This window comes from Hyaena hyaena, unplaced genomic scaffold (assembly GCF_003009895.1).
Source record: "Hyaena hyaena isolate Hyena2069 unplaced genomic scaffold, ASM300989v1 scaffold_5, whole genome shotgun sequence".
Classification (NCBI taxonomy): Eukaryota; Metazoa; Chordata; class Mammalia; order Carnivora; family Hyaenidae; genus Hyaena; species Hyaena hyaena.
The window spans coordinates 6,531,445-6,554,000 of record NW_024080637.1 but is presented as its reverse complement, the minus strand read 5'-3'; the positions used below and the strand labels follow the sequence as shown (position 1 = coordinate 6,554,000).

At 41.6% G+C, this 22,556-nt stretch overlaps 1 protein-coding gene across 1 annotated transcript in view; it reads left to right on the top strand.

Moving 5' to 3' along the window:
- TCEANC2 (transcription elongation factor A N-terminal and central domain containing 2) overlaps positions 1-22,296 on the top strand; it is a 34,658-nt gene extending 12,362 nt beyond the window's left edge. The window contains exons 4-5 of the mRNA XM_039237852.1: positions 14,278-14,471; positions 21,277-22,296. Coding sequence (XP_039093783.1) covers positions 14,278-14,471; positions 21,277-21,465 — 383 coding nt within the window. The 3' untranslated portion in view covers positions 21,466-22,296. The remainder of the gene's footprint in view (positions 1-14,277; positions 14,472-21,276) is intronic.
- Positions 22,297-22,556: the final 260 nt, after the last annotated feature.

Sequence of the window (22,556 nt, the reverse complement as noted above, 5' to 3'; positions counted from 1 at the left end):
GTGGTCACTAGAGGGCAATAAGACCATTCATATGAGCCGATAAGGTATTTCCACCAGTAGAGGGTACTGGTGATTAATATTTTATGACATGTATATGTGTACATATGTGTATGTGTATGTTCATGTTTAGGCACACATCACAAATGCCACTTCTGATCAGATCTTAAATATCAACAGAATAGGCTGGAATTGTCCTACAAACACAGAACAGATGATCATTTAAAAAAAATATATTTCTGTTTATGGGGTGCCTGGCTGGATCAGTCAGTAGAGCATGTGACTCTCGATCATAGGGTTGTGAGTTCAAACCCTACTTTGGGCGTAGAGATTACTTTAAAAAAAGTATTCCTATTTGTCCTTTGAGTACAATTGTGAGTACGCTTTTTAAGAATGGGTGTGTCTGATGTTTATAGATTTCAATTCAAGGACCTTAATGAAACCATAACAAGGAGGCTTAGGAGGAGCTGGAAACTATCCAACTCTCGATTCCTGACCTTACCCTAAGCCCTCCCTAAACCTGAGGGTGTATGGAATGTAGGGGTTTCTTGGTTTCTTTATAGTTACTTCAGTTGCTAGGCTGAAGATTCATTTGGATCATTGCCTGAAAATGTTTCCATTTTTCCACCTTTAGCCTCCTGCCTGTCCCTATCCTGTGGGCTAAAAGGGACAAATATTTACTGACTACTTTGTGCTAGGAACTGTGCTGGCATAATAATGAAGGGGACAGATATTGTCCTCTCCTTTTTGGATCCTGCAGCCTAATGGAAGGACAGACAATTTAATAAGACTGTATCATACAGTCTGATGAGTGCTCTGATGATGGGTAGAAGCTAGCCGAAGGAGTATATGCATTGGGAATAGAGAAGAAGGTGTTGAAGAATGTGTTAGACCGTGGGTAACATCGTGTGAGCTGTACGGAGGACTGGAGTGGGGAGAGAACACGATGCATTCTAGAAACTAAAACTTTGGTGTGTGTGAAATGTAATAAGGTGGAAAGAGTGTGGCAAGAAGTGAAACTGGAGAGGCAGTCTGGACCAGATGGAAGGAAGAGGCTCTTTGCAAGCCTGTTTGGCCTTAGCATGTGTATTAGTTATCTATTCCTGTGTAAAAATCACCCCCAAATTTAGCAGCTTGAGCATTTGTTATCTCACACCGTTTTCCTGAGGGTCAGGAATCTGGAAACTGCTTATTTGAGTGGTTCTGGCTCACACTCTCTGAAGAGGTTGCAGTCAAGCTATTGGCAGTCATCTGAAAGCTTCACCAGGGCTTGAGGATCTCACGATGGCTTATTCACAGGACTGCTGGTAGGAGGCCTCAGTTCCTCACCACATGGGCCTCTTCTTATGGCTGCTGTGACACGGCAGCTGACTTACCCAGACCAAGTGACTCAAGAGAGGACAACCAAGATGGATGCCACAGTGTCTTTCATAACCTAATCTTTGAAGTGACGTACTCTCACTTTTGTCATATCACACAGACCAACCCAGGTAAAATTTGGGAGGTAATGGCATACCGGTTATGAACACTAAGAAGTAAGGATCTTTGGAGGCTATTAGTAGACTGGCCACTAATAATATGTATTATTTTTTTAATGTTTGTTTATTTTTGAGAGAGAGAAAGTGCAAGCAGGGGAGGGACGGAGAGAAAAGGGGACAGAGGATCTAAAGCGGGCTCTGTGCTGACAGCAGAGAGCTCGATGCAAGGTTCAAACTCACAAACCATGAGATGAGTTGAGCTGAAGTCGGGTGCTCAACCAACTGAGACACCTAGGTGCCCCAAAAATGCCTCTCTTTCATTCTGTCTATTCCTTCATTTTGGGATTCTACAATTAGAATTATGTTTAGACCTTTTATTTTATATACCCCTTAGCTTGTCTGTCATAATCCTATCTCCTTATCCCATAGAATTCCAGGAAATTTCTTCAGATATGTATCTTCCAAGTCATTAATCCTCTCTTCAGCTCACTCTAATCTGCTATTTAACCCCGTCATTGATTTTTTTGTTTCAAAAACTGTTTTACATGTTTATAAATTTCCCCCCCTCATCTGTCTCTTTTATTTTATTTTATTTTTTCTTTTAAATATTATTTGTACATTCTTGTGATTGTGCTTTTGGTTTCTTTAAATGTTAATGTATGGTTCTTCTGTATTCTTCATCTGACTACTCTAATATTTGTAGTCCTTGGGGGTTTAAATCTTTGTTTCTTCTGACTCTTACGGTGCTTGCCTTTCTATGTGCTTGTTGACTTTTAATTGTGAGCTCATTCTTTTAATCCATGGGAAATCTGTGGGGTTAAGTTGGAGCTTACCCCCAAGGGGATTAACTTCTTTTTTCTTTCTGACAGTAGTCAAGGACTACTTCTTACCTGGAATACATTAGCACACCTTGCAGAGATCCCAGTTCAGTATCAGAGTCCAGTGGTTAGCTCTCCCACTTCATCACTGGCCCAAAGCTAAATATTTCAGCAGCATTGCTGTTAACATCACCCCTTAGGATAACCCCACTTCTTTAGCCTCTGTCTTCTTTTTTTGAGGGAATGAAGTGACTTTTGTCCAGAATCTATCTAGTTTATTGCAGTGCAAGAGTAGCTTTAGTCCATTGTAAAGCCTGAGATCTTAAGGATAATAAGTGGTTATATTGAAAGGTTTTGAATGGAGGATTGACATATTCAGATTTGCATTTTAGGGAAATCTGTCTACCATCTGGGAAGAGTTTTGGAGAGAAGCAAACCTAGAGACAGGAAGCCCAGTTAAGATGCAGTTGAAATGTCTGGGTGAGAAATGAGAGTGGCCTGCATCAGATAGTCATCATGGGGATGGAGAAGTGTGATTGGAATCAAGAGATTAAAATTCACAGGATGTAGACATTGATTGGATGTTGGGAATGAAGATAAAGGAATGAAGGTTGTGTCCCAGACTCCTCATGTGGGCAAATTGGTGGATGGCAGTACCACTTATTATCATAGAGATGGGGGGAATAGGATAATAAGTTACATTTTAGGCTTACTATATTTGATATACTGTGGGTCATCCAAGAGGAAATGTCCACCAAGATGTTGGATGTACAAGGCCGAAACTAAGGAGAGACTATAAATACATACTTGAGAGTCATCATTAACATATAGCTAGAAACTGAGGCAATAGAAATAAATTAGCTTGCCCAGGGAGAGTATATAAGAAAAGCTAAGAGCCAATTCTAAAATCCTGAGGCACACCAATATTTAAGAGACTTGTAGAAGGAAACTGATAAGGTGTGACCAGAGAAACAGAAGGGAAACCGGAGGGGATGCTGTCATGCAGTAGGAAGGAGTGGGGATTTGCTGGGAAGGTGGTGTTAGTATGTCCAGTGTTGTCAAAGGGCCAAATATGCTAAATCTAAATAGTGCATGTTAGATTTTGCAAAGTAATATCGTTAACGGTTTTGGTGAAGACAGCTTCAAAGGCAAGGTTAGAAGCAGAAGCTTGAAGAGTAAGGAAGAGGTAAGGAAATGAAACTGTGACTCTTAAGAAATTTTATATTGAAAGAAAAGAAAGAGGCAGCAGTGTCAGAAAGAATGTGGGATGGAAGAAAGTTCTGATTTTTGGAACAGGAGAGAAGCCAGCCTGGAGAGTGCCAGGTTCATAGAGGGGGCCTCGTCTGGGCGAATGGACTGGGCTTAGCAGGGCATGACCATGGAAGTGACAGGGAATGAGGATGCCAACATGCCTTTCGCTTTGTTGCCCTCTCCTCCAACTCGTTCTGTCTGCCCTCAGACATACTCATATCTTTCCTTTTAATCGTCTGCTGCCTCTTTCAGGCACCTGTTTCTCTTTTATAGCCAAATTCCTTTAAAAATGATTGATATTCACAACTCCCATTTCTGCCTCTCCCACTCCTTCATTAAACTCTTTCCATCCTGGCTTCTACACCACTGTTCTTCCCTCATAGGACACAAGTGATTTCTTTCTACCCGGATCCAATACTGTTGTCTCCTTTCTCATCTTCCCAGAACTGTGAACTTGATTACAGTTGTCCACTTCTCCAGCTTAACTGAGGCCTTGATTCAGGTGATTCTTGGGTTTGTATCTCCTAGCCTGATTTCATTTTTGAATCTTAGACTTTTAGAAATGTTCCAATTTATATTCCTGCTATTTTCTTAAAATCTTACTAATTTAATAGGTAAAAATAGCATTTTGTTTTCCATTTGCTGCATAGAATTTGTTTTCTGTGGTTATAGGCACTTTGTCGTGTGTGTGTGTGTGTGTGTGTGTATGTATTATATTCTTTGTCCATTTACTGTTGAGATCTTTTAATTTTTGTTATCTATTTCTGAATTCTATAAATGTCAATGTCGTAACACTTTTAAATCCATTTAGCTACTTGAATTTATAAATGCGGAAACCGAGACCCAGGGAGATGAAGTGACTTATCCAGGGTCACTTAGCGAGGTTAGCACCAGAAATGTAATGAGAACCCAGGTCTCTTGGGGCAGCATTCTTCCCTGGTTAGCAGACAGACTGTCATTGTGCCCTGGACCCCAGCCATATGTGCCTTTATTTTATTGGAGCATTTCTATGGGTTCTACCATCTGCTCAAACTCATCTCATTTAAATCAGAATTTAGTGCCAGTTGGGAGTTTTCTCTTTGTATTCTCATTTTAGCCAACATCCCTAGGATTTTGCTCTGGCATAAACTCTTTAGGTAGAAATGTCCAACAGGCAATCAGAAATGTGGGATTGAAGTGCAGATGAGAGACTAAAAATACATATTTGGAAGTCATCTTCCTGGAAGCATTTGCTTGAAGTCACCTAAGTGGACGAATTCTCTGAGTAAAAGAACAGATGAAAGGGGTAAAGGATTGAACCTGAGAGAATGTCTATGGTGGGGAAGCGGGAGGAAGAAGAGGAACCAGTGAAGAGGTAGAGGGAGTGTAATTAAAAAGGAGGAGGGAGAGAGCCAGGGCAGTACAATGATATGTAGGCCTAGGAGGAGAGTGTTTCAAGAGGCAGGAGAAATTAGTGGCCTCACTGTTCTCAAGTGGTCTGGGAAGTCGAAGGCTGGCTAGGCAAAAGCCTTTGGGCCTGTTACTTAATGAAGGGACTCTGACTGGATACCTTTATTATAGAGGAAATAAGTGGGCAAGGGGTACTGGGTAAATGCCCTGTAAGGCAGTGGAGTGAGCAAGCATGCTCCCCCTTTTTTATATTGTATATATGAATATTCTGGGGTAAGTTTTATGTCAGTCCTATTGATCTGATTTCAGAGATGTCTTATTTTCATTTATAATTGTTTAACAACAGCAAAAAACCCTGTACTTATAAAATGGTTCCCCATCTATGATCTCATTTGATCCATTTAACAAGTTGTGTGAGGAAAATGTTATGATTTTCTCCATTTTACAAAGGGAAACTGAGGCTTGGAGAGTTTGCAGGAACTTGCCCTAAGTTAGAAGACCAAATAATAAGTGACAAAGCTCTGATGTGCTTACATCATGTCGTGCCACCTCTTGAGACCTAAAGGCGTACCTTTGTCCATGGTAGACTCTTGCTTCTCCTTTGCTTGAGACCCAGATGAAACACACTCTTCTGTGTGAAGCTAAAAATATTTATTGAATGAATGAGTGAGTTAGTGAGTAGGTGAATGAATGGGTTTGTGCTTTAACTTATTCAAGGTTTATGGAATAAGTTAGTGGTAAGGACCTTCCGAATGACCTTTTCTTTTTTATTTGTCCCAAAAATTGTCACTGCTTCATCATTCATGAAGTACGTATAGATAGATTCCTGTGTTCATTTTCCATTGAATAGTGCCATGACAAACTGCCACAAAATTGGTGGGTTAAAACCTTGCGACACAGATGTATTTATTATCTTACTTTTTTAGAAGTCAGAAGTTTAGGACAAGTCTCACTGGGCTAAAATCAAGGTGTTGACAAGGCTGTATTCCTTCCTGGATACTCTAGGGGAGAATCTGTTTCCCTGCCTTTTCCACTTTCTAGAAGCACCTGCATTCCGTGGCTCATGGTTCCCTTCCTTCATCTGTAACGCTGGCATTGGTGGGTCAAATTCTTACACCTTATCTCTCCAACACAAGCCTACTGTCTCTTCTACTTTTAAAGACCCATATGATTATATTGGGCCCACTTAGATAATTCGGACTGATCTCCCCATCTCAGGATCCATAGCGTTAATCTCATCAAAGTCCCATTTTCCATGTGAGGTAACACATTCACAGGTTCTGAGGATCAGGGCATGGTATCTTTGGGAATCATTATTTATCTTACACACAGCCCTTAAATTATGCCATGCTATTTCAGGTTCTGTGTTCTCACTCACTGTACTTTTTGTGTGAGTCCTGTTTTCTTGAGGCATTGTCAAGACTTAAGGCAAGAATTACCTCTTTTCATGGTGTTCCCCTTTGCCAGCTGAATTGACTCCTCTGTCCTTTTGAGCCCCCCTTGGGTTCCCCTTCAATGCTGTCTTAGGACCCTGGGTCTGCCTGTAATACTTCTGTGTTTTGTTTAGGTGTCTTCCCCTAGGCTTAGGCCTACCTGGAGCTCCTTGAGTACAGGATTGTCTAACTGAACATTCTGTCTCAGTGTCTGGCACAAGGCCTGGTGTATATATACTTTGTATTCGGTAATGTTTGTCAAGGGAGCAAAAGACTGCTTCCTGCAGGGAATTCATCTTAACAATGTGCTGGGATGCAGAAACCCCCTGCCCTTAAACCTAGGGGACTTGACTTAGATCATAGAGCAGCCAGGGGCACTGCTTGCTTTAAAACATAAACTTCATGGAGCACATAATGACTTTGCAGATCATTAACTTCCTTGATGTAGCCACTGACCAACTTGTGACCTTGGGGTAAGGTCACAGAGCCTCATATTTTTTCATCTCAATCAGGAGGAGGTAAGGCTGTATGATCACAGAGACAAGAATATAAGATTAAAGCGTGAGCTCTGGAGCCACGTTGCCTACCTTTGAAACCTGGTCCTGTTTCTCACTTTCGGTGTCCCGCACGTCACTTAATTTCCAGTTCCTTAGGTTCTTTACCTGTAAAATGGCGAATCGTAACAGCACCTATCTCAGTGTTGTTCCAAGGCTTAAATGAGGTGAGGTGGGTAAAGCACAGTGTCTGTCATCACTGTTACCGTGAAGTTCCCTCTGTGATCTTAAATTTGTTATTTGTTATTTTGGTTTTTTTTCCTAGAAAAAGATTTCCTAGACCCCCTCTCTTCTCTTTTCCTGCCCCTGACCAACTGCCTTTCTTGCTGTCACTCTCTCAGTGACAAATCTTACATCTTCCTGGGCTCCCTTACAGTTCTGCCCTTCCCGGAAGGGCTTGGCCAGTGTTGGCAGTACCTCCTGGCCGGTCTGGGTGGGGCTCCTGTGGGGCACCTGTGCGGTGTACTTCCTCCTATCGGCTGGAAGCAGTGCCCCACTGGCCTGGCCTGAGAGTCAAAGTCTTTTGCCCTTTGGCCACCTCTTAAGATCTGTGCTCTTCTACTGCTAGGAATTTACCCAAGGGCTACAGAAATGCTGATGCATAGGAGCACATGTACCCCAATGTTCATAGCAGCACTCCACAATAGCTAAAACATGGAAAGAGCCTAAGTGCCCATCAACGGACGAATGGATCAAGAAGATGTGGTTTATCTATACCATGGAATACTACATGGCAATGAGAAACAATGAAATCTGGCCATGTGTAGCAACATGGATGGACCTTGAGGGTGTTATGCTGAGCGAAATAAGTCAGAGAAGGACAAATATCATATGTTTGCACGTATAGGAGGATTAGGAGGAGCTTAACTGAGGAACAAGGGGGAGAAGAAGGGGGAACATGGTGGGGGAAAGGGAGAGAGGCAAACCATGAGAGACTCTTGAATGCTGACAAAAACTGAGGACTGATGGATGTGGGGGGGGGGGGGGATGGGCATGGAGGAGGGCACTTGTGGGGATGAGCACTGGGTGTTATGTGGAAACTAATTTGACAATAAACTATTTGTAAAAAAAAAAAAAAAAAAGATCTGTGCTTTTCTGATTTGGAAATATCCAGAAGGTGAACGGCATTATATCAAACACTCCCTGTGTGCCAGTCCCTAATACAGAGAAGCACAGGGTAGGAGGGGTTAAGTGTGCAGGCTCTGGAGTCAGGCTGAGTGTGTTCACATCCTGGCTTACACACTTCCTGGTTGTGAGGCCTTGGGCAAGTTACTTTGCTGAGCCTCCTTTTGTCATTTGAAAAAGGAGATAGGATAGTATTTAATTAATTGTTTAGTTATAAAAATTAAATAACTAAATAATGAGGATAATTCATATACAACCTGGAGTAGGAAGAATTATTAACGATGAGTAAGAATTAGAAACTTTTCATTTCCTCAGTGCCTCTGGATTCCATTCTTTATAGTATAGTTCCATTATTTTGTTTGCAGTTGTGTGATTTTCCCAATCAACTGCATCCATATTCAAATGTTAGTACAAAAGCAAATTGAAAGCCAAATGTAAATGGTTTTTATTTAACTGTGTGATTCAGTTCAGCAAACACTTATTGATTGTTCTGTGCTAGGCACTATGTCAAGATCTGGGAATATAACTTGGAGTAAGGTACAGGGTCTTGTCCTTAAGATGTTTACGGTTTAGAGGAGAAGATCGGTATTTAAACATTGTAGACAGAGGGAACAGTGTGAGCTAAGGCACAGAAATGTAAGAAGGCCAAACAGCCTGACCCAAAACAAGGACATGCAAGTTACTCTCCTTGGCTAGAACTTAGCTCATGGAGGCAAAGGGGTAGGGGGGCTAGGAGGGAGGGTGCCAAGGAGAGAGGTAAGGCCAAAGAAACTCCAGGTCATCGAGAGCTTGAATGTTCTACTTAGGAATTAATTTGAAAGCAGTGGGGGAGAACCATTTAAGGACTTTTGGTAAGGGAGTAATGAGATCAAATTGTGTTTGTAAAAGGTTGTTTTGACTTCAGTAATGAGGTTGGGTTGGAGAAGGCCAAAGGGGGACAAAGATTGGTTATATTTTTGCAGTAGGCCTGTGGAGAGGAGATGCGGACCTGAATTAAAGTAGCAGTGAGGAAGAAAAGGAAAAGATAAAAATGTTAAGGAGCCCGAAATGATGGGTGAATGGTGGTGCTATTGTATGACAAGTACAGGAGGAGAGACTGAGGGGGATGATGAGTTCCATTCTCCATTTTAGAAATGCTGAGGCAGACACACTTGCAGGTGGAGGTGTCCAGTAGGGGACGGGATGTTTGGGTCTTGTGCTCAGTGAGAGCCTTTGAGCTAGAGATACGTCTTTGGAAGTCATCTGCTTGCAGATGGACCACAGGAGTGGGTAAGATTACTCAGGGAGAGCAGGTGAAGAAAGAAGAGAAGAGACCAAGGACAACACCCCGGCTTGGGTTCACAGATAGTGAAAGGTTGGGTAAGGCATGTGCAGCCAGCAGAGAGAGAGAAGGAACAGTACCAGGTGATGTCTCAAAAAGCAGTGGAAGAGAAGGTTTCCACAGACAGAAAACAACATCAGAGGCCACAGAGGGATCAAGTAACATCAGGATGGAAACGACCCATTGGATTTGACAAGCAGACAGACTCAGAGGGACTTCTACATCTTCATTTCATAAAGTTGGGTCAACAGTGTCTTTCTGGGAGAGAGAAAGGGATAAGAAGGAGGCCATATGAAGGGAAGGATCTGTGTTCCAGAGAAACCGGAATGCACCTCTATCACAGCACAGCCCATGCCGTTAGGGTTGCTTATAGGCTGAGCCAACCCACGAGACTGTTAGCTGAACTGCATAGATGCATGCAGTCCCACTTCTCAGAGGAGAAATTATTATTTATAATAATTTCATTATAAATTCTTTAGACTTTTCCTTGCATACAAACAAATCTATGTGCTTATATGTATACACAAATATAATTTTAAAAGTAAATATTGGCTCATGCTGTGCGTGCTGTTCTGAGAACATGAATAAAGTAATCATCTTTCCATGTTACTACATGTAGAGCTATTCCAGTCCCTATGGCTGCAGAGTATTCGTTGTTCAAGTGGACTATAATTTATTTAACAAATTGGACCCTTAATGATGAACTTCTGATTGTTTCTAGCTTTTCACTATCACAGACAGTAACTGTAAGGGTATTTTTGTACTCATCATCTTTGCACACTTTGGCTAAGTGAGTGAGTTTAGAGGGACTGCGTCTTACTCTTTGTACAAATCTTTCTATCTTACAATATTGTACATTTTCCCCCTTTCATTCGCACTTTCTCATGTGTTTTAGTAAAAATATGTTCTTCTTATAAGTGTCTCATTCCACCAACATTTACTGAACACCTACTCTGCGAACCCCCACCTCCTGACACTGTGTTCTCTGCTGGAGAGACAAAGATGAACTTGTCACAGCTCTTGCCCTCAAGCTCTCTTTGGTGGGCAAGAGAGATAGCTGATCAGATAATTACAACTTAGTATAACAATTATTGTGATGAACAGAAGCACAAGGTGTTAAGGAAACACAGAGGAGGAGAGACACCAACCAAGACTCAGGGTATTAAGGAAGACTTCCTGGAGTAGGGGGCTCCTAAACTGAGTCTTAAAGGCAGAACAGCAGTTAACCAGATAGAGGGAAGTGAGAGTATTGCAGGCTGACCGAATGTTCATTGGAAAGCAGGTGGGAGGAGACAGATTGTGAAGGGACTTGTGTGACAGGATACGAGTTTGGATACAGGACCGAAAGCTGTAAGTGGAGGAGTGAAATGGTCAGGTTTATGGTTTAGAAAAAATATCCTGAAAGTGGAAAACAGTTAAGTTTTGGGGCACCTGGGTGGCTCAGTTGGTCAAGAGTCCAACTCTTGATTTCAGCTCAGGTCATGATCTTGTAGTTCATGAGTTCAAGCCCTGCACTGGGCTCTGCTGAACCTGCCTGGGATTCTCTGTGCCCCTTCCCTGCGCTCTCTCTCTCTTTCTTAAAATTAAATAAATACACATAAAAAAAAGAAATTAGTTAAGTTTTAAGAAGGCCAGTGTGGGAGGGTGGGTGTACTGGCTGCAGTGTGGGAGATGCCATTAAGGGGTTTGACACTTAGGCAGAGAGGCCAGTCGGGGCTGTTGGAGTCAGAGGTGACATGTTGGAAGACAAGGTACCCCTCTTGTTAATCTGTTGCTAAATGGTTTATGGTTTTACTCATGTAAGCAGAATCTCTTCCTAATGTATTCAGACTGGCTATTGCAGATATAAGAAAGCTATTGATTTTTTAAAACATATCTAATATTTCTCTACTTTTGAAATTAAAAAAATTTTTTTTAATTATTTGTTTATTTTGAGAGAGAGAGTGTGAATGGGCGAGGGCCAGAGAGAGAATGCCAGGCAGGCTCCATGAAGTCAGTACCCAGAGCCTGACGTGGAGCTTGAACCCACGAAATCCTAAGATCATGACCTGAGTCAAAGTTGGATGCTCAACCAGCTGAGCCACCCAGGTGCCCCTCTACTTTTCAAGTTTTTAATTCCAAGTGTTTAGTTGATTTCTTTGCTTTTCTGTGTAATTACTTTTTTTCTGAGTACTTTTGCATATTGATATATTTTTGATCCTTTTCTTCTTTTTCCATTTTTATTATGCAGATCTCAAATGTACATAAACATAAAGAAGATCATAGAACACACCCCCATATGCCCTTCGCCCAGATTCAGTAACATTAACGTTTGGTCCTGGGGCATCTGGGTGGCTCAGTCAGCTAAGTGTCTAACTCTTTATTTTGGCTCAGGTCGTGATCTCACAGTTTTGTGAGTTTGAGCCCCGCCGTGTGCTTCTCCGTTGGCAGCATGGAGCCTGGTTGGGATTCTCACTCTCCTTCTCTCTCTGCCCCTCCCCCACTTCCACTGTCTCTGTCTCTCTAAAAATAAATAAATTTTTAAAAACTTAAAAAAAGATTTGGTCCCGCTTAGTTCATCTTTCCTTTTTTTTGTGTTTTTATGCTGTTGCTGAAGTATTTTTTAAAGCAGAATCCCAGACTTCTTCTTATTTCAGCTCTACATACTTCAGTAGCATCTCTGAAAATACAGGTATTTCCTGTATTTTTCAGATACAGATTTTTTCTTTTCTTTTCTTTTTTTAAAGTTTTCTAAAATTTATTTTGAGATTGAAAGAGAGAGAGCAAGCAGGGGAGGGGCAGAAAGAGAGAAAGAGAAAATTCCTAGTAGGCTCTGCACTGTCAGCACAGATCCCAGTATGGGGCTCAAACTCACAAACTGTAAGACCATGACCAAAATCAGAAGTTGGAAGCTTAACTGACTGAGCCACCCAAATGCCCCAGATACAGATATTTTCTTACATGACTACAGTGCCATAATCATTCTTAACAAACAGTAATTTCTTGATATAGTTTAATATCTAGTGTGTATTCATATTCCTTGTGTATCTCAAAATCTCTTTTAATGGTTGATTTGTTGCAGTTGGGATTGGAATCACACATCGCATTTGGTAGTTTGAACTCAAAAGACTCTTTTAGTAGCAGTCCATAACGTTACTCCTTTTAAAAAAACAACAACAGGGGCGCCTGGGTGGCTCAGTCAGTTAAGTGCCCGACTTCGGCTCAGGTCATGATCTCACAATTCGTGGGTTCGAGCCCCGCGTCGGGCTCTGCTGACAGCTAGCTCGGAGCCTGGAGCCTGTTTCAGATTCTGTGTCTCCCTCTCTCTCTGACCCTCTCCTGCTCACACTGTCTCTCTCTCTTTCTCAGAAATAAATAAAACATTAAAAACAACAACAACAACAACAAAAAACACCATCAACAAATGAATAAACAGGAGCACCTGGACTCTTTGGGGCATGTGACTCTTGATCGCAGGATCATGAATTCAAGCCCCACGTTGGGTGTGGAGATTATTTAAAAAATAAAATCTTTAAAATGAAATAAACAAAAAATAGAATCAGACCTGTAAACACAGAGTATAAACTGATGTCTACCAAGGGAAGAGGGGAGTAGAGGATGGGCAAAATGGGTGAAGGGAAGTGGGAGATACAGGCTTCCCATCATGGAATGAATATGTCACGGGAATGAAGGACATAGCAGAAGGAAAATAGTCAGTGGGATTGTCATAGTCTTATATGGTGAGCATAACATAATGTGTAAACTTGTTGAATCACTATGTTGTACCCCTGAAACTAATGTAACATTGTGTATCAACTACACCCAAATAAAAACTTAATTATAAGATAAAAATGCCATTGACTATTGAAGAAATCAGGTCTGTGGTCCTGTAGAATGTCCCACATTCAGTGTCTTTTTCCTCATACTATAATTTAATGAATTCTTCTGTCTCTCATAATTTCTATTAATCAGAGGTTAGCTTTGAGTAACTAGTTGGCTTCTGGTTCCTCTTTTCTTTGGGAGGAGGGTGTAAGACTATCCAGAGGTAGGTCTGTGAGGTGCCACTTAATCCCACTCTCAGAGGTGCTAGGATTGATTAGTGGTTCAGGAGTTGATAGCTCATCCCTCCATTATAAATTTCCCCATCAGCCTTTCATCGAATGAGTTCATCCACTGATGCTTGTCACCTGAATGAATTATTTCATCATGGGCTATGAAATTTTTAAAAATTCTGTCAATCTTTTCACACTTAATAGCTGAATAAAGAACATTCCCTCAATAACTAGGGCTATTTGGTTGTTCTGAAATATAATATGTACCAAAAAGACAAGATAAATGCTTAATTCATTTTCTTTTATTGCAATTTTTGAATTAAGGAGTTGGTGCTTTAATTGTTCCATTTTAAGTATCTATTGATCATGCTTCTATTTTATGATTTATTGCATTGGCTAATCCAGTGATTCTCCTGCCATGATTATCTGGTTATCTCAGCCTTTTTTTTTTTTTTTTAATGTTTGCCTGTCTTGCAGAACGTGTTACTTGCAATCCAAGGTTTGTTTGTTTTTTTTTTAATTTTTTAATTATTTATATATTTCTGAGATAGAGACAGCATGAGCAGGGAAGGGTCAGAGAGAGAGGGAGACACAGAATCTGAAACAGGCTCTAGGCTCTGAGCTAGCAGTCAGCACAGAGCCCGACGTGGGGCTCGAACCCACAAATCGCGAGATCATGACCTGAGCCGAAGTAGGATGCTTAACCGACTGAGCCACCCAGGTGCCCCATGGTTATCTCAGCCTTTGAGAAATGGGTCTTCATTTGCACAAGAGGCTTTACATCCATAGGTCTGCATGCCACGCATCAGTCCATCTCGTCCTGTATTTTTTAGAAGAAAACAGAACAACCTTGCCCTCGGTTTCTCCTCTCTTGTTCCAGGTCACACGGTGAATAAGATGCGTCAGCACTCAGATTCCGAAGTGGCTTGTCTTGCTAGAGAAGTTTACACTGAGTGGAGAACTTTCATTGAAAAGCATTTAGATAGACCTTCTATTGAAGTACGAAGTGACCCCAAAACCGAGACATTCAGGAAAAATGCCCAGAAGTTACTCTCAGAAGCTTTGGAATTAGAGGTAATGTCTCCTCGTTGGAATGTGATTGATTCTCTTAGTTAAATGAGCCTCACATTTTCATAGTGATCTTTCATAGTCTTAGTGCTTTTACTTTATTCTGCCTGGGCTTTCTGTAAGGATTCTGAATTTGTAAGCTTTCTGGGAGATAGTATTATAGAAAGACTAAAGACTTTGGAACTAGCAAGACCTGGATTAAAACCATGGCTCTATTACGTGCTCATTGTGTCACTTTAGGCAAATCCTTTAAAGTTTCTGAGACTTGATTTTTTTTAATCTGTAAAATGAGTATTATAATTCCTACCACCTATAATTATTGGAAAGATGAAATGAAACCCTTACACAAAGGAATAGTATATATAGTATTTGATAATTAGAAGTCACTTAATGAGTGTTGGTTCCTTCCTACTTAAAAGTCTTGCCCTTCCCACTGAAGCAAAAATTCCGGTATGGACTCTGCTATGGAGTATTTGTCTATTGAGAAGACACTACTCCCCCTTTTTAAAAATGTCAACACTCATACCTTTAGTTCCAAGGCATATAATCCGTTGGCAAGACATCATCTTTATCATTTTCATAGCTAACAGTTCAAATGTTAGTGGTTTTGAGGTACACATGGTAGAAGGATTTTTGCTCATCATCATCATAACCAAATCTTATGGATCAACTAATATTCTAGAAAAATCTGACATAACATCCATATTTTTTCCTGTTCTTAAGGTATCCCTATTAAAATATCCTTTAAGAATAATTTGAGGGGCATCTGGGGGGCTCTGTCAGTTGAGCATCCAGCTCTGAATTTAGGCTCAGGTCATGACCTCACAGTCATGGGATTGAGCCCCTCATTGGGCTCTGCCTGCTTGGGACTCTTTCTCTCTCTCTCTCTCTCTCTCTCTCTCTCAAAAATAAATAAGAATAATTTAATATTATTAACAAAAGAAACAATTTTGAAAGTCTGGTTTAAATGCTAGATCTGTATTCTCTGAAAAGATATTTTAACCTTTTCTGTCTCAATTATGCATCTACAAAAGAAAGATAAATGGACTTGTGGTATGTTACTTTTTAAAAATAGAGTTTTGGGTTTTTTAATACAAACTTATGATAGAACATGAGAAAATGCAGAAAGGAAAAATAAAATCACCATTGAACTACCACCAGACATAATCTTATTAACATTTTGATGCATTTCCTGTTCGGTAAATTATTATAGCTCTTTAAATAAATATTGGGCAAGTTAACGATTATACCATGTTTATTAAGAGCCAATCGTATGCTAAATGTTCCATGAGATTCTTTTATTGATTATTTAAATAACCGCCAAAAATTGACAATTATTTACATTTGTGTTTTACTTTTAACCTTGATCAATATCACTGTCATTTTGTATATCCTTTTCTGTATATCTTTATTTTTTCATGTCTATAATTTTTAATGTCTATTTGATAGTTTTGTGTAAGTTTGCTTAACTTCTCCTGAAGGAAGCTTTGACCATTAAACTCTTAAAGAAAGAAAAAAATATGAAGACTGTAAGTCTAATTTTCCAGAGTATCGATTAGCCAACAAGATTTGTTGTTTAATATTTTACATAAAGTTTATTCTTAAAATAAGCCAAAATTATTGCAGAAACATAGAGTGTGGGTATATAATATGTAGTTAATGTGGTGGTAAATACCAGTTCCCTGTGGTATCTTTTTAAGTAAATGATAATAACGAAGCTATGCTTGTAAGGATTAATGAGCAGTTTGCCTGCTATATTAAACTCCATAATAATTATCCTTTTAGTTTATCCATTAATTATCCTTTAAATGGCACATCAAGTGGTAAGCACTCAAGTGTTACAAAGCAAAGTTAAAAAAAGTGATACATTCGTTAGTGCTTTCCAATGTAATTGGAAAAAATATCAGATTAAGCATAGTTGAATGGTTTGGCTCCCAAAGAATAAATTTTTAAAATTAAAAATGTGCATCTTACCATCTTCCTTGGCCAAAAAAAAATCAATCTGTTTTCCTTGCATAATAAGCAGCATTTGATAGTATTTTTATCAGTTTGGTATGTCAGGAAATATAAATGTAAACACTTTTATATAAGGTTAACTCCTAGCACCTATCATCATCTGAAATATTTCCATATTAGGGTAAATCAATGAGCCATCTAATCCAGTATCTGGTCTTTGACAGTAACCAATGTTGAGTGCATTCAAATCAGACATCAGATCTCCATAAATGTACTCTATCAGGCAGTAGTAAACCATTGGGTAAGTTACTGGCCCAATGACTAACTAAAAAGGCTTTACAATTTGATCCTAGCATGTGTTCTTGCAAATCCACTCATTACATTTTTGTAGAAAAAAATGTCCTCATGTTATTTGTTTGGGTCATGTCCTTTAGCCGTGAAAGCCACAGATGAAGAATATACACACACAGCCAAAAGGCGCATCTCTTTATTACTCTACACAGGTCTTGCTTTCCAGATTTATGGATTGCTTCCTTGTTCTTGGAATAATGGGATAGATGAATAAAAACTCCACTTTTGCGACCCATGCTCCATTCCCCTTTACTTTCTCCCTTCCGGATCTTCTTTGTTCTTCCCTGTCTTTTAGATCTTTCCTCATATGAACGTCCCCTGTGGTGTCATTCTCTTACTTCCCCTTCCTCATTATCCACTCTCCTTCCTACCTCACGGCCTGTGATCATTTTCCTATTATGTCATTAAAAAAAATGAACCTGATTCTCAAAGTGAGCCTGTATCATTAAGAGTTATGAAACACTGGCCGGTTGGCCCGGTTGGTTGTCAGATGGTGCTAATGAGATCCAGGTCAGGGGTACGTCCCCATATGGGACTGTTAGTTTTCCCTTTGTTTAATGGCCTCAGACTGCACCTCTGGCTTTGACCAGCTCTCTCATAAATGTGTTCGAGTGGTCAAAAAGGAGTGTGGGTAGGTTTGTACAAATCCAGTCATGTTATTGGAAAACTCATACCAAGTTTGCTCCCAGTGGATAGTCAGGTCAACAGATGTTTAGTACTTCTGCTGCTGGTGCCGGACAGAATATAAACGTAAATGAGTTGCATTTCCTGGGCTAAGAAAGCTTACTCTCTCCTGGCTGAGAGCCTGAGAATGACTAAATATAAGGCAGGATGAAAATATGTCTGAAATAGTGGTATTGGCAAGTGGTATAGACACACAGAGGACAGAACAGTGAAGTCTGATGGGGGAATCTGGAAAGGTTTCATGGAAGAGATGACAGTTGAAGGGGATAGGATTTGCCCAACTAGAAAATACATATTAAAATAGAAACATTATATTTCATATCTCATCTTTTATGTATAGAATGTTATTGAAAGATCAGGAAAGGAGGGAGGAATACATAGGGGAAAAGGATATTCATTTACAAATGCTTACCGAGCACTTGCTTTGTGCCCATACCTATGCTAGGCATCAGGGGTTCAGAAATAATCCAATATGGTAACAGCCCTAGAGGGGCTCACCGTCTTCTGAGGGAGATAGACAAAGAGTCAACATCCAATGTGGGAAGCTCTGCACTTGAGGTAAACCCATGAAGAAGACCTTTTTACCTTGCTTTTAAAGAGCTTACAGATGTGGTGAATATCACTAGTTGATTATGGCACCATTTCCCACTGGGTCCAGACTCCTTGATGAAAGACAGCTCTAGATGGGCATGTTTTATATCTTCCCCAGCTACGGCCAGTTTGTCCAGGATTGGACAACTGAGTAACACAGTCAACTTACAGGTACAAATAGATAAGGAAGGCAAACCAGATTCTCCAGCTCTGAGAAGTGTGAGCTAGGAAGTGGCAAGAAAGCAGCAGTGGGAGTGTTGAAGCAGAAGGAGTGTTGGAAGAGTTATGAGGGAGCAAAGCTGTGGGCAGAGATATGTAGACAGGGGAGAGAATAAAGCAGCTAGAATTAGTAGTGAGTAAGGCAAATGGAGAAGAACAAAAACATGCAAGAAAGAGACCAGGCAGATCTTGAGACACACAAGAGAAAGGCTATGGTCTCTAATAAACCCCTAGGTTTCTGGTTCCCATTTCCATTCACATGATGTTTCTCTCAGCAAAACCTCTCTTTCTCAAGGCCTCAGTGAGACTCTGGTCCTTTTACCCCCAAAGGACTTACCTGAATCACCAAATTAGGGCCTGTTGGAAAGAACTCAACTTGGGTAGGTTTGAAATATCCAAAGGCAGTTATAAGATAGACACTCTTCACTTGGTGCAGTGAACTTGTACACATGGGTGTGTGATGAATTATTTTCCCTTGTGATTTACAGTTTAATATCACTGATGTTTTTCCTCATCGTGATTGGCCTTCATTTAACAAGGCATGCATGAGAATTGTTAGGTGTTTGCTTCCTACTGCTGTCACATCACTGGTATAGCATGGACTCCACTGACCCATGGTTATCCACACACATGCATCTCCTTTTTCAACTGGGAGTTCCTGGAGGGCAGAGGCCAGGTCTTTTCTGCTCAGTGTCTCTAATACCCAAATCAGGCCAGACTCAAGAGTAGTGACTCAGGAACTCTTTGCTGAATGAAGTATGGATGATATCTAGTTATGTGAATTTCAAGGTACTCTCCAAGTTCTTTTTTTATATATACTACAGTTTGATGGAATGGCCATGACCTATTTTTGCAAATGCACATATACCCTTCTCCCCCAACAACCACTTTCCTCAAAAAAAAGGGGAAATGAAGACTTCCTCGTGTCTGTTATGTTAAGAGAATCTCCGAACAGTGACTGACCATCCTCACACTGAGGCGAGCGGCCTCTCTGGCAAATGTTGCTGGACAAGCAGTGGACCAAACAGCCAGCCACCCTTCCCATCACCTAAAGTAGTCTGGTACCAGGGCTGCCTCAGCCGGGGGCTAGTTCAGTGCCCTTCCAGGAGGCCATGAAAAGCTCAAGGAGACTGGGTTCTGGAGAACCGTGTTGCCAAACCACTCACTGCAGTGCAAGTCTTGGGGATAGTCGGTCATCAGGATCACGAGCTTCCCTGAGCATCTTTCGTCTGCTACACGTAGACGGACGTCTGGGCCCAGACCGTCATTCTCCTTGTCCCTCTCTTTCTCTCAGACCCATTCTGCTCTCTGCTTGGTCCTTATTTCTCCCGAGTTTCCTTCCTCTATTTGTTTTGATCTGTTGGTCTCTCTCTTACGTGAGGACATTTTACCAAATGTCAGGTGTTCCTTCATTACTTTTGGTACATTTTTTCTTAAACGTTTCTTTTAAATAGAGCTGTAGTACATGCAGGAGAGTGCACAGAAGATATATGTATGGCTCAGTGAATTTCTCACAAAGCAAGTGCCCACGTCACCTGACCGGATAAGTCTCAGGTCAGACGTCATTCCCTCCTGAAGCCAGGCGCCGCCCTCCTGTTGGGACGCTTTGCTGTAGCTCTGCGCCCCGGCACCCATTCCTCTTCCCTTGGCTGATACTCCGTACAGTTACAGTCCTATTCTCTACTTGTCTCCTCCTGGGCTGTGCTCTCCATGGAGTGGAAGTCTGTCGGCCTTGTTCACTGCTTTTTCCTCAGCCCACGCACAGAGCCTAGCACATAGTAAGTGCTGAATAAGTAGTTGAATGAATGGCAGGATGGGGAGGGAAGGAAAAACAGGAAGTGAGAAAAAGAAAATTGTTTCCTGTTTTTAGGGAAAACAAACTCAGAAAATAGGTCATTATAACATGTCATGAAAATGTCTAAGGGAAACTTAGGACATTGTGGCCATCTAAGGAAGAACTTTCAGTCCTTTGAGCTAGGATTTGCTTTTTTGCTTTTCAGTTTTGAGCTAAGTTTTCACACGCAATGTTTTTTGGGAAAAGGGGACCTTGCTGAGGGAATATGTACCAGGGCTGCAGCACAGCGGTTTGTGAGAGCACTTGGCTTGCTCACGCTGGGCCGTGGTCAGGACTGGCGTGGCAAGGAGTGGGAGGTGGGCCTGGGAAGGAGGGTAGTGAGGGCGTCTCTGACCCAGCCCGGTCTGACCTGGATCTAGACTGCGGACAGAGACCCAGCCCTATCCTGCTTTTGATTAGGTCTGCGACTTCAGGCGGGCTTGGGCCTAAGCCGGACCACCCCAGGATTGCTGCAGGTCCCATCCGCTAGGCCCACGCTGCTTAGCTGGTCCCGCGGAGGTCCCTTCAGACTCAACTGGTCTCTCCAAATGTAAGGGAGCAGTTAGTTTGGTGAAAGGAGAGGAACGTGAACTTTGGAGTCAGGGGTGCCAGGTCAGAGTTCCGGCTCTGCCTCTTAGTTGTAAGACCTTGAACCTTTCTTTATCCTTGAACCTATTTCCTCATCTGTAAAATGAGGTAACAGGAGTTGTGAGCATTCAATGTGAAAAGTGATTTATAAACTGTTCTACACACATATCAGGACCCAGACCCAGTGTTTCTAAAATGTTGTAAGGGGTTAAAATGCACTTTAAAAAACAGACCAAGAAAAGTATAAACTGTTATACTGATTTATTATCCTTGGTCTTCGTTTCCTGGTTGGTAAAGTACAGGGCCCAGTACCCGTTGCTTTAGTTCAGGCCAGTTTCCTGTTATAATGGCAAATATTACCACCCGGCAGGGGTTGTGAATGAGGTCCCTGTCACAAAGCACATGGCCTTGTTCCTTAATTGCTAGGGTGGAATTAATTTGCTCTTCCTGTTTCTCTTGTGACAGGAAGTAGATGTCCTTGAATTTCAGTTGATTAATGGAGGCCTCTGAGCAGAGTGCTCCAGCCTCTCTTGGTTTTAATCCTTATGCAATGCAAGGCCCTAATTTGATAATTTTGCTGTTTTTTAGATGGATCACCTACTGGTTGAAAATATTGAGCGGGAAACGTTTCATCTCTGCTCCCGCCTCATTAACGGGCCATACCGGCGGACGGTGAGAGCCCTGGTCTTCACATTAAAGCACCGCGCTGAAATCCGGGCTCAGGTGAAGAACGGCTCGCTGCCGGTCGGCACGTTTGTACAGAACCACAAAAAATGACCCGAGGATGGTTCCAAAGCTGGGCTGGGCAGAAAGCAAAATGGGCCTCTCTCTGCCATTCAAAGACTCTTTTGAGTTTGGGTGATGGCTGCTGCTGGTGGTGCTAAATTTTCCCATGGTGCCATTCCTTCAGACAGAGGACGCTGGGAGCCCCAGGAGCCAGGCCTGCGGGAGAGGCTTCATTAGCCGTATGCACTTGTGCTGCCTGGCGGGACGCGTGCTGCCTATCACTAGGAAGCACGGTATGGTTGCCATCACCCAACCCAGTGAAGGGGTGACAGATTTCACTGCGAGTGCGCCAAGGACACCTCTAAACTTCCCCCACGTCAGGCAGATGGAGTTACTACTTTATTTCGCCACCCTGCAGGTAACTGAAACTCAATTACCGTGGCCGCTCACTCAGTTCCGTCCCCCTGAGTTTAGAAAGCTCCGGTGCCTCTCAGAACTCCCCTGTCTGTTCTCTTTGCTCTACCCCAGGGGTGAGCCTGCTGGAGCCAGCCAGCTACCCCTTCTTTCCAGGACTCACTTATCTGAACATTCCAGCTCTCCCTGGAAGACCTTCCGCATTGGTCTCCGGAGCCCCCATGCTGAGGCTTCTAATGAGGAACTGGCCTGAAGCATCCCACACCTTGGGGTTTATTTGAATACGCTGGCTCTTGGTTTAGGGCTCTGTAGAAGATACATAATGAAATTTCTCTTGAAATGAATTACCATAGTAGAAAAAAACACATCTATATTCTGAAATGGAATGCCTCTGTATAGGCCTGCTTGAATAATTACGTAAATGATATTTGCTCTTTTAAAGTCATAATAAACTGGGACTTTTTGTTTGTTTGTTTGTTTTGCCTAAAACAAAGGTATGGCGTGTTCATTGAAAAGTATCTGGGGTTGACAAAGGAGAGAGTTGGTGAAAATAAAGAACGATTGGATGAGAATTTGAGGGAGATAGCAATACCCAAGGAGAGGTTTTTAAGTTAAGGGAGACTAGAGCATGTTTATAATCTGAAAAGAAGGAATCAATAAAAAGGAAAGGACTCAACCATTTAAAAAGAAGGGCTAAGTGGGGCACCTGGGTGGCTTAGTCGGTAAAG